The sequence below is a fragment of the Plodia interpunctella genome, chromosome 3, assembly GCF_027563975.2.
Source record: "Plodia interpunctella isolate USDA-ARS_2022_Savannah chromosome 3, ilPloInte3.2, whole genome shotgun sequence".
NCBI classification, from domain to species: Eukaryota; Metazoa; Arthropoda; class Insecta; order Lepidoptera; family Pyralidae; genus Plodia; species Plodia interpunctella.
The window spans coordinates 11,872,790-11,885,413 of NC_071296.1; the positions used below are offsets into that span (position 1 = coordinate 11,872,790).

The 12,624-nt window shown below is 36.8% G+C and overlaps 3 protein-coding genes across 3 annotated transcripts; all 3 read left to right on the forward strand.

Moving 5' to 3' along the window:
• LOC128683457 (3-oxoacyl-[acyl-carrier-protein] reductase FabG-like) lies at positions 1-928 on the forward strand. Its single transcript, XM_053769134.2, has one exon. The coding sequence runs from the start codon at positions 85-87 to the stop codon at positions 832-834; it is 750 nt and encodes a 249-aa protein (XP_053625109.1). The 5' UTR covers positions 1-84; the 3' UTR covers positions 835-928.
• Positions 929-3,722: 2,794 nt separating this feature from the next.
• Positions 3,723-4,535, forward strand: LOC128683458 (3-oxoacyl-[acyl-carrier-protein] reductase FabG-like). The gene has a single exon (XM_053769135.2). It carries the CDS (start codon positions 3,781-3,783, stop codon positions 4,528-4,530), a length of 750 nt encoding a protein of 249 aa, XP_053625110.1. The 5' UTR covers positions 3,723-3,780; the 3' UTR covers positions 4,531-4,535.
• Positions 4,536-5,142: 607 nt separating this feature from the next.
• LOC128683456 (3-oxoacyl-[acyl-carrier-protein] reductase FabG-like) lies at positions 5,143-6,155 on the forward strand. Its single transcript, XM_053769133.2, has one exon. It carries the CDS (start codon positions 5,143-5,145, stop codon positions 5,890-5,892), a length of 750 nt encoding a protein of 249 aa, XP_053625108.1. The 3' UTR covers positions 5,893-6,155.
• Positions 6,156-12,624: the final 6,469 nt, after the last annotated feature.

Sequence of the window (12,624 nt, forward strand, 5' to 3'; positions counted from 1 at the left end):
AACACATGATGCCATGAGAGTTATTATAGTTGGTCAAAACACATACTCGCATTGTGCTCAAACTGTCCTGTCGATCGCAGTAAAATGAGCTTCAAGAACAAAGTAGTGTTAGTAACTGGTGCGAGCTCAGGAATTGGTGCCGCCACTGCCGTCCTCTTTGCCAAGGAAGGGGCTGACGTGGTCATTGTGGCCCGAAATGAAACCAAATTGAAGAATGTTGCACAGGAATGCGCAAAAGTTGGAAAATATCCACTTGTTATCAAGGCTGACGTGTCAGATGATGACGATGATCGAAGAATAATTAATGATACAATTGCAAAATTCAACAAATTAGACGTCTTAGTTAACAATGCAGGCATCTTAAGATTTGGACCGATTCTAGATGGGCAAATAACAGAACAGTACGACGAAATCATGAAGACTAATGTACGCTCTGTAGTGCGACTTACAAGCTTAGCTGCGCCATATTTGGTTAAAACTAAGGGCAATATTGTTAATGTCTCCAGCGTTGCTGGATATTCAATCTCTGATAAAGCTGCAGCATATTGTACATCGAAAGCGGCTTTGTCTCACTTCTCTCGGGCTTCAGCGTTGGAACTGGCGTGTCATGGAGTACGAGTGAATGCTGTCAGCCCAGGTCCCGTCAATACAGATATATTTGCTAATTCTGATACAATAAAAACATTTGAGGACTTTGGTGTTAAAACAGCCTTAAATAGAGTATCTGGCCCTGAGGAGATAGCAGATCTAATTTTGTTTTTAGCCAGTGACAAGGCTAAAGGTATAACTGGATCTGATTATGTGAGCGATAATGGATATTTGCTATTAAAGTGAAGACCGCGTCTTGAGGAAGTTCCATAATGTTTTTGATTAATTTGTTAATCGCACTTAGCTTATTTGATTAAATGTAATTTTATGAACATTAAAATATTTTTTTTTCCGCCAAATCCGCAAAATCTCGGTGAAAATGTTTCGCTATATGGGTCGCCATCTGGCTGAATTCGGCGATAGTGTGCAGCCAGCATGAAGTACAAACAGCGCCATCTGTTAAAAGAATAATAAATAAGAATAATCATTATTTTGTTACACCATTAACCGTTGTGGTTTTTCCATTGTAGTTCTTGCATTTTCCGCAGAGGGCACCACTTAGAAATATCGGCAAAACATCAAGTCATAATGTGGTCAAGTACTATTTTTTATTAAAAATACTTTGAAATAAAATAAAAGAACTATGCGAGACAAAAGGGAAGGTCTTTGTTGAAATCGAAAGTACTCTACATTATGTAGGTACCTGCAGTAAGATTTTGATGGTAGACAAAGAGGAGAGACAGATGATATATATATATTCTGATTTAAATATTATTTTTTTATTTTTTTTAATATATTAGGACAAATCACACAGATTGAGCTAGCCCCAAAGTAAATTCGAGACTTGTGTTATGGGATGCTGACTCAACGATACTATATTTTATAATAAATACATATATAGATAAACATCCAAGACCCGGGCCAATCAGAAAAAGATCATTTTCCATCATGACCCGACCGGGGATCGAACCCGGGACCTTCTCGGTTCAGTGGCAAGAACCTTACCACTGCGCCACCGAGGTCGTCGAAATATTAGCACTCTTATATATTATATTAACATGTTTATGGTGCAAAACAGAGTTATTGTTATTATTTACTGAATGAGTACATGTGGCGTGTGATTCCGCCCTCCCGCCGCCCGCCGGAATCACACGCCACATGTACTCATTCAGTAAATAATAACAATAACTCTGTTTTGCACCATAAACACGTTAATATAATATATAACAGTGCTGAGGGTAGGATATGGAGTGGTCCTATTGGACCACTCCATATCCTACTGTGGATGTCGTACGAGGCGACAAACGGACACACAGCCTAGGCAGCTGATAGGCAACAATAGCATTCCCCAGCTGGCAGGCGGCCGGTTGTAAAATCACAGCCGAATTTTCAAAATTTTAAGGATTTTTTTACGCTGGCCCCGGGCTTCACGAATTCACTACCGCGAACGCAACTGGGGGGAACATGCAGAGATGAGAGACATGACGTGTGATGTACATAACGTCCCGTCAGGGCTCACAAATGTACTTTTATTTGAAGCCTGGTTGACGCAATAGTCAAAATGCAAATGCTGACTTCGCGATTACGCCGTACAGGACCGAGATTGTTTTTGTTATCGACTAAAATTGTATTATCAACAAACAATCAGTTGAAGGCCATATTATCTTGCTCATCATTCTTATAGTCATTATGAACAGTCATTTTTTACGTACAGTCGTCAGAATATAAAACAAACGACATTATTTTGTTCTAACTTTTTCCCAAAGCTCAACATTTTTTCATTTTTCATTAGCCTAGTATTTCATTATTTGGAGCATAATATACAACTAAAAACAATTCAGCTTCATATTTTCTTCTCATGTAGATGTCAATAGTCGAGACTATTCTGAACTTTAGCCCTGATAGGCCAAAATCTCTTATGTTGGCGCAAGCCAATCTCGACCACTTCGCTATTCATAAACCATAGATATTAGAATATATATCTCTGTGTCTGAAACCCTTCAGTCTCGCTGTACCTGCACCCCGCACCCCGCACCCCGCACCTGTTTCATTGTTTCACGTCCAACTGCTTTCAATGTCAAACCTTTCGTCTATGGCCATACGCCTATGCTCTTCCTGAAACGATAAACAGGGCGCTCAACAGATTCTCCTTCAAGTTACACAAACAGTTGAACGATAAGTGTACTTAATATAGTCATACATTATTATATAATTAAATACGCAGGCACTTAATTATGTCTGACACATGATCACGACGCTGGTTTTCAGGGAGACCTAATTTGGTTTAATGTAGGTAGTACTGATTGATAGTACTTATAACACTATGGACTTTTGTAAGAATCATAAAATAATACTGGCCGTGGCGCGACATCTGAGAACATCGCCATAAATGGTGAAACAAAGTCGCCTCCCGCTGTCTGTCTGTCCCTATGTATGTTTAGATCATTAAAACTACCCAACGATTTTGATGCGGGTTTTTTAAGTAGATAGAGTGATATATTTAAGGAAGGTTTAGGAGTATAAATTGTTATGGATTTACTCGAATAAAGTCGGGGCGGACCGCTAGTATACAATATAATCATTGAAGAAGGCAATTTAAATTTTAATCAGTCCGGTTGTAAAATTTAAACAGTGGCAAAAACAATAACTATTTAGCTTCGGCCCTACAAGGTACATTTAATGAATTATGTCTTAATGTTGTTGGTTGTTTAATGTTTCTGAGTGTACGTACATACCGGCCATTACCTCAAATACTATAGATAAGTGCTTTATCTACCTATATTCTCACATACAGGATGTGTTAAACGGTTACATTAAATTTTACGTAATTTAGAAAATGAGTATCATGTTTTAGTAACTAAAGTACCATTGTTTTAATGGTACTTAATTTCACTATAAAAATCAAAATTTATTATTTTGGATCTTTACCTGTTTACGTCCCTTTCTTGAGATTTTATTAGTAAGAACTAACAATCCTCCTCCTCTTTACAATATTAGTGCAGATATATAAAATATGTATAAAAGTATGTAGAATTCTCAAAGTAATTTTTAATATTAACAATTAAAAAACACATACTGTATAGTACAAGTGTATAAATACTAGTAGGTACAATGGTCAGGACTCATCATTGTTATTGTAGTTATCATAAACGTGTATCGTGTTCCGGCTGGACCTCAGTTATTTGTCACAACATGAGCTTCAAGGACAAAGTAGTGTTGGTGACTGGTGCGAGCTCAGGAATCGGCGCCGCCACTGCCATTCTGTTTGCCAAGGAAGGGGCTGATGTCGTCCTTGTAGGCAGAAACGAGACCAAACTGAAAAAAGTTACCCAGGACTGCGCAACATTTGGAAAGCATCCATTAGTTATCAAGGCTGACGTATCTGATGACGACGATAATCGAAGAATAATAAACGATACAATTGCTAAATTCAATAAACTGGACGTGTTAGTCAACAACGCGGGCATTTCAAGAATGGGACCGATCCTTGGTGGTCAAATAACAGAACAGTACGATGAAATTATGAAGACTAATGTACGCTCTGTTGTGCGACTCACAAGCTTAGCTGCGCCATATTTGATTAAAACTAAGGGGAACATTGTCAATGTCTCAAGCGTTGCTGGACGCGCAATCTTTGATCAATCGGCAGCATACTGTACCTCTAAAGCGGCATTAACTCATTTCTCACGAGCTTCGGCTTTAGAACTAGCGCGACATGGAGTACGAGTGAACGTGGTCAGCCCTGGACCTGTCTATACAGATATTCTTATTAATGCTGGTATTCCTATGACTTTTGACGACGTCAATATTAAAACAGCTTTAAACAGAATATCTAACCCTGAGGAGATAGGAGATATCATTTTGTTTTTAGCCAGTGATAAAGCTAAAGGTATAACTGGATCTGATTATGTGAGCGATAATGGATATTTAACATCAAAGTAAAAATTTACTTTTTATTAAAGTATAAATGTTCAAATTATTTAAATAAGAATTCAAAAATTAAAGTATAACAACATTAGAAGTTGGTTATCTTTGTACATGAAAACAAACTGAAAAATTGCAAAGGCAGATTTCAGATTGATCTAGCGTAGCGGAACCACGTATATATGAATAATTTTACTTTATTATTTGCCGGTTACCTTATGAGCCTGATTATGGTTGCCTATATCAAAAATGCATCAAGTATGTAAATCACACAAAAAACACGTGTAAGAGAATTATTAAAAAAAATTGTCTAAATTACTATCACCCTACAGTACTAACAAGGTAGACTCACATACAATGTGATAGTATTATATTGAACACAACGTTGCAAGACATATTTTAATTTATCATAAATAAAATAATACTCAGGGTCGCAGTTTCCATCTATGTAATAAATTATATAATATACATAGTAAATTTTAAATTAATAAGTATAATATGTGTAATGCTAGATACATTTTACATATTACTGCGTATAAATACCAGTACCACGAGTATCACGAGTGGTAGTGTAGTCAGAAAGACACCCACATACTGTGATCCGGTTGAACCTCAGTTCTTCTTGGCAAAATGAGCTTCAAGAACAAAGTAGTATTAGTAACTGGTGCGAGCTCAGGAATTGGTGCCGTCACTGCCATCCTGTTTGCTAAGGAAGGTGCTGATGTGGTTATTGTGGCCCGAAACGAAAATAAACTTAAAAAGGTTGCACAGGATTGCGCAAAATTTGGAAAATATCCACTTGTTATCAAGGCTGACGTATCAGATGATGACGATGATCGAAGAATAATTAATGATACAATTGAAAAATTCAATAAATTGGACGTTTTGATCAACAATGCCGGCATCGTAAGATTTGGTCCGATCCTTGATGGACAAATAACAGATCAGTACGATGAAATCATGAAGATTAATGTGCGCCCTGTCCTACGACTTACAAGCTTAGCTGCCCCGTATTTGATTAAAACAAAAGGAAACATTGTTAATGTTTCAAGTATTGCTGGACATACAGTAACTGATCAAATGGCAGCATACAGTGTATCAAAAGCGGCCGTGATTAATTTTTCGCGGTCTTCAGCGTTAGAGCTGGCACGTCATGGAATACGAGTCAACGTGGTTAGCCCTGGGCCTGTCAACACAAATATTTTTGTCAATGCCGGCCTCCCTCTTAAGGTTGAGGATTTTGGCATTGGGACAGCCTTTAATAGAGCATCTGCTCCAGAGGAGATAGCAGATGTGATTATGTATTTAGCCAGTGACAAGGCTACAAGTGTGACTGGAACCGATATAGTAGCTGATAATGGCTATTTACTGGTAAAGTAAAGGCTAATATGTTGTTTGCTTATCTAAGTCGCATCGAGCTCTCTTTGTAGATACGTTTGTGTTGTTTGATAAAAACTTTTATTTGTCCTTATTATATCGTTCCATTTTTACTAAAAAATGTATACGCTATATTTTTTTCAGTCATTTTTATCATGTTCATTGTTTATCATAATATTTTGTTTTTCTTATGGTTTTGTATAATAGGTACTTTACGGTGTTCATATTTAATTTGTACCATATACAATTACAATTCTCGATCTTAACTGCTTTTCTAATTCTGATATCATCCCATCCATAATAGATCGTATTGCTGTCTAAAGTAAATTGGTCAATCACTGGACTTCCATTCCTTATTCTAGATTGCCGTTTTCATTTGTGAATATTTTTTTAAAGTGCAAACTATAATACCTACTATCTACAAAATCCTTCATCTAGTCATGGATTATATAGTAGTACCAGTAATCTAGTCTTACATAACCACCTGTGTTTTTATATATAGTAGTCTTAAAGCGTTAAAGTAAGAAAATATATCTTTAAAACTATTATAAATTTGGTTGGAACTAAAACGCCTGTCAGATTCCACAAGCAATGCAGAAGTTCACACATTGCTATGTTGTTTGGTCAGGCTGCCTTCGCGCTACAAATAATTGCCTGCCTGCTAATTTTTACAAGATTGAATCCTTTTGTTAAATTCATCCCTGATCTTCCTCTCTTGTTTATTGGGTATTATTTATACGATTGTTTCAAATGTGATTTTCATACATTTTTATTGTAGGTACTTAACAGACATATAATTTTAAATTTGCGTGCCTTACTATAACGTTGAATATATTAATACGTTCCTCAATTAAAATTGTACGTACCATTCCATCTGTAGGTGTACACGATAGTGTGTCTTTGCAACAGGTTGCAAATAAAATATTAATTTGTAATTAATATTCATTACTTGGATATTGTAACAGGCTTCTCTGTTTATTCTAGGATTAATTAATAACAACAAAGGAAATTATAAAGACGGTAACATTTGATTCCCAGATCACGTTATGGGTTAGATAGAGTAGTTCTCCTTATTTGCGTGTCGACGCTCTCCAACGATATCTGAATTCGATTCTCGTGGACGAGTGTTGTGCCACGGCCACAGCCTTGTCGGTGGCCAACGTTAAGTTATCACAAGAACAGCAGCTAGGGCACAGGGGTCAAGATAGCAGATATATTAGAGCACTGGGAATAGCCGATGCTAATGCAGTTTTTAAGGTAATTTCTTGTCGAATGTATGTACCTACTCTAGTGTCAGATTTTATTCAAGTTGCCTAAAGGCATCTGACTGTCTACAACGAATACCGACATTTAGTGCACATGCATAAAATTTTACTACCAATTTTTGTCATTCATGCGTTGTAACCCAGGGATTCCCTATCATCGATACGTCAGATACGGCGGTACCTACGCCCCTGGTCTGTGGAATTATAATAATCACTCTGACCCGTACGGGTAGTTGACATAGAAATGTTTCAGTAGTCGGAGAGAAGGTATAATTGCATGAAATATTCCATTTCAACAAATGTCTGTCTATTTACCACTGTTTATGAAGCACATGTTAATTTATTTGTTTATTTAGTTGTCTTACAAGCAAATGTAATGGTAGCCAAATATTATGACAATGTTGTTGAAAATAGTAATTGAAGATCAATAAACATATTTACTAGAAAACTAGAATGTTTAGTAGGACCCATAACCTGTAATATACAGAATGGTGGTAGTGAGGTTTGTTAGGATCGTGGCCAGTGGAAATCCCTATTTTCTGTCTGCTCCCATGGAAAACAGGAATGATAACTTTATGAATTTAATACCTATGTACAAACCTCTCACGTACCCAAGTGTTTTTAAATTCGGCTGTTTGATTCCTAATTCTCATCTTTTGGTCACATTTTTCATCTGAACCTTTCTGGACTCTCGGCTGCGATGCTACGGAGCTCGGGTCCGTTTATAAAGTTCGACATTACTTCTTCAACAGTGATCGTTCCGAAATTTCAGTAGCTTGTAGCTTCTTGAGAAATACAGTGTATTTGAAAATTTACTGGGAAAAAGGCCCGGAATGGTTTATTTTCTGAGTCTGAGTCTGCCGGCTGGCTACACAAAATTTTTTCAAGATAAATAATTTTAACTTATCTAGCATATCTGATGCTAATAAATATTAAAATTTATCGATAACTTTGACCTTACTAATAAACTAACAAAAACAAGGATTGTTACAACAAAATTATGTATTAATTTATTCGTATCGGTGATCCACGCCATTGCACCCCGACGGACAATATTCTGGAAGGGTATACAATCATTTTCACGAAAATAACCGGTTCATTAATTCAGAAAATAATTGGTATGGAGTTATTGAATTCGAAAATGATATTTGATATTCCTAGCTCATTAGAAATACCAAGGTGGCGTGGAACATAAAAAATAAAGTGTGAGTTGGATTAGTGACGGAGGGTTCCGTAAAAATAGCTTTTAACATACTTATCAAATTTATTTGTATACATGTGCTTCTTGCTAAATTTGATGATTCTTTGTCAACGGGAACTAGATCGATACATGTACAGTACACTGTGCCATTGTTTAGGAATGTTTGTGACACAGGTACACACCTCCAACCTAGCAGCCCCATCGACTGTCGTCGTTTGAAATGGTTTTTATGAGGAAGATTAGCAAATAGACTAGGGAAGAAATATTATTAAATATGAATTCATAATTTTGCGAGCTTTATTGAATTATACAGTATATTTTGTAATAGGTATGTTCAATGTTTCGATTCTGTAAGAGACTTTACGCAAAGCAATTCCCGCTCGAATTCAGAATTTTTCATATGATTAAAAAAAAATAGTTGTATCAATAAGTTCTTGGTTTTCGGGAGATGCTAGGTAAAGTGATAAAATAAAGGTGACAACCTATGACACAAGCGTGTTATGGTGATCATGTACACACGTGACCCGCCCCGCACCGCCATTGATTTTCCATTGAAAAGTTTTGTGCACTTTTCTTTTCTTATACGAACTGCAGCTTCAATTGAAGCTATAGAATCTAATTCAACTGAAAAAGGGCTACTAGATACTAACTTTAAAAGGAAAATTCACTCTACTTACTTGATTTCCTTATTTAACTTTGGATCCCTTTGAAGCAGAATAATTACCTTATTAAAATACAGGCGTATCCCCCTGTATTTAATAAATTAATTTAATAATAAAATGTAATTTTTGTATTTGAACGAACCTGACCTTTTCCCTTTTTTTATCTAACCCATATTATTATTCTCGATTGAGCTGTAAACTATTTTCATACATTTATTTAACTGTGTAGTAACAAAATATTAGGGAACTAAGGGTCCATCCCGGCATCGCTCGGGTAAAACCACTATAATTCTGCATCGAAAAGTTCTGCTTTTGAACATTTTTAATATCACATGGAATATAGATCAACAAAAGATAAGGAGCCCGAATACTTGTGGATTTCCAGCGAAGGGACAGACAAGTGGAAACACCAACAAAAATCGTAAACTCAAACCAAAGAACCCTTTTTATTGAGAACCAGTACCATTTTTTTCAATTTTGTTTTACTTACCGTCCATGATTATTGGAGGTTTTCTAACCAGAATGAAACCTAAGAATTCACTGCAAGAGATATGCACTGTAATATTATAAATTCAAACAAATATAGAAATGGTTTATTTGTTACTTCTTCTTGATTTATATATTCTTCTTGATGCTGCATAATATTAGAAAAGAAATACACATCCCGTGGGAATTTTCATTGGTGGTCTATGCCCAGAAAGACCGAAAATCATGTGCATTACTTGGAAACCTCTTTTTTCAAATGCTAAGTAACTATAAGTTATTTTATATTACAACCTTCTTCTAGTGGTTCACTCTTAGCAGATATTTTTTGGTCTTGGTATTTGCTGCCTTGGCTGGTGTTCTTGCGATGGCTCACCATTTGTTCCTGATGGCTTTTCTTTAATATCCTTTTGCCGGACATTATGTAGCAGTTTTATAAGATCGAGCCATCTGGTCGGTGATCGACCATCGTCTTTACGGGTGACGTGTTAGAAGAATTTTCGTAATTGTACAATTAAATTGAAGCAGTGGTGGTGTAACGGTTAAGAAGCCCGCCTATGAATATGTGCAGCCCTCTCGAATTCTACTATATTCCATAGCGTCGATTTTTCTCCTCTCGTGTAGTCTCAGCGTCCACATTTCAGTGCCCCCATACTGGAAAATTGGAAAAACTGAGTAGTGTTTTTTGTTATTCTGCGAATGATGTGCATACCCATCATATACCTATTTAGTTTTATAAACAACCGTCTAAAATATAACGGATCGATTGAAGGCAATCAAATGTAAACAGTGATTTCTGCAAAAATGTTAATGGTAAAACTAAATCGGATATTTATTTAACCTACCCACGATATCTAAACTGGATTCCAATACGAAAATATTTATGTTAAATTGAAACATTAAAAAATATACCAATGTTTACTGCGTGAGCGAGGCCACGCAACTCCGTTGCGCTCCTTCTGCCTGCGTCAACGTACGCCAATGTACGTAAACCTATCTAAAACGACGGTGCGGCAACAATCTGCGTCGACGCAACGGAAAAATGAGGCTGCTTGCTTTGATTAACCTACAGTTTGTTTTAATCGACATCCATATTATATTATTCGGTCAAGAAAAGTGCCGTGAGCATACTGCACACATTAGTGTGTAATATTACGACTGCAGGCAGAATTGGGTTGTCAAGCATTATTGAAATAATGCTCACTAGATGGCGGTATGTAGTCGTAAAAGACATGTTAGATGCCTTTAGGCGACTCGAATTAATTCTGACACCAGTGTTAGCGATATAACACATTCGATATGATGATGATTTCGATGGTTGGACTATTTAGGAAGAATCTGGGCATAAGATTCTTCTTAAATAGTCCGGCGCAAACCCATCTGGTTGCTGTTCAATATTTTGTCATCATCTGCAGCCCTCCACTGCTGGGTATAGGCCTCCTTCTGTCTCCGCCAACCATATCTGTCCTGGGCCATCCCCATCCAGTTGTTGCCAGCAATTTCCTTTACATCGTCGACCTATCTAGCTGCCGGATGTCCTACGCTCCGTATTCCAGTTCTGGGGTACTCAGTTACAGCTTTACTCCATCTTCCATCATTCCTTCTAGCCAGGTGCCCAGCCCAATTCCATTTTAATGCCGCGACTCTGGAGACCATGTCTTGAACTTTCCATGGCTCTTTGCACAACTGTACATGGTTCCTTTTGTAAGAGTCCATGTCTCGGCACCAGAGGTGACAGTAGGGAGGACACACTGGCTGAAGAGGTGGGTTTTTAAGCTTTGTGGTACTTTTCTATTTTTTAAAACGTCTATCGTCTAAACGTCAATATAGTATATATTCTTAAATTTGTTTTTCTTCGACAGAATTTAAAATAAATATTTCTAAAATGTTCACACCTAACATACCAAACAAATGTCTAATTGATCCGATCTTTTAACAGTTAAATACAAATTCTCTACCTGGTTAGAGCCATGTGCAGTGTTTCTGCCAAAAATACCGGAATGTTTAAAAATATGTTTTGGTTAGAATCCGCGGAATCGGAAAAAACAAGTTGTGTTTTCAACGCGCCCATTTATTACACTTCCTGCCTTACAAATATAACGAGAGATATTAATAAAACTAAGAGCTTGAGATTTCATATGAAACAAAGGTTTTTGATAAACAAAAATGCGTCTTTTTTCACTACAGCAGGCTGGTGTTTTTTTGCCCGACTCACTACCAGAGTGACATATGTCGTATGTCGTGGTGTGTAGCGTGCAGCGCAACCACACGGAACCCTAAAATAGAACTAGCTTGGCAGCTGACAGATAACAATAGCATTCCCAAGTAGGGTTCACGTCGGGCCAGTAAAATCGCCGAACCTAAAAAATTGAAGGGAGAATGTCGATCATGAATAGTGTAATCAATCATTAAAACATTAAACGAATGAGACCTTCATGAAATACCCTCTACAAGCTTGTTTCCCGAACCCTTGCTGTGAGCTGCTGATTTCCCCTGTCTAGATATTCAATATTTGACGCGAGCACTCTCCAAGTCACTGAATTATTAACTGACGAGAACGTTACCATTAATTTCCTTCCTCTAGTCACGTACCTATTGGGCAAATACATATATCTCATTGAGGTGAACTATGAAGCCAAAGTGTTACAGTGAAATTACAAGTTAATTAAAGTGAAGAAGTAAAAGCCGAACCCCAGGGCTCACTCGTGGCTGGGCTGCGAATGTTGCATTGAATAAAAGAAAATGATTTGTTACTTGTTTCTAAACTAGTTAGTTGTTCGCCATGAACTTAGACCTCGTGAACACAACTTTGATGAGTTTTTACAAAATTGTGAATATTTCAAATCGACTTAACCGATTTTGATTCCCCACGAAATTAAAATTTCTATTGACATAACATACCGTCTAAATTTCATTAAAATCAGACTAACGGTTCAAAAGTTATCGGTTACAAACATAACATACAAACACACATTGATTTGTAGACTTCACTCGCTCTGTTAATAAGGTATAAAAGACACGAGAACAATTATAATTTAATACTTGAGTAGTATCAGAATAATGTCTCGGATTCCCATGAGAAATAATCTAATTTTGCTTCAAAAGTCTATCAAACTTGTGACTC

Excerpts from the sequence above, each read along its gene's own strand:
- LOC128683457 (XM_053769134.2), top strand. The coding sequence starts at position 85 with ATGAGCTTCAAGAACAAAGTAGTGTTAGTAACTGGTGCGAGCTCAGGA.
- LOC128683458 (XM_053769135.2), top strand. The coding sequence starts at position 3,781 with ATGAGCTTCAAGGACAAAGTAGTGTTGGTGACTGGTGCGAGCTCAGGA.
- LOC128683456 (XM_053769133.2), top strand. The coding sequence starts at position 5,143 with ATGAGCTTCAAGAACAAAGTAGTATTAGTAACTGGTGCGAGCTCAGGA.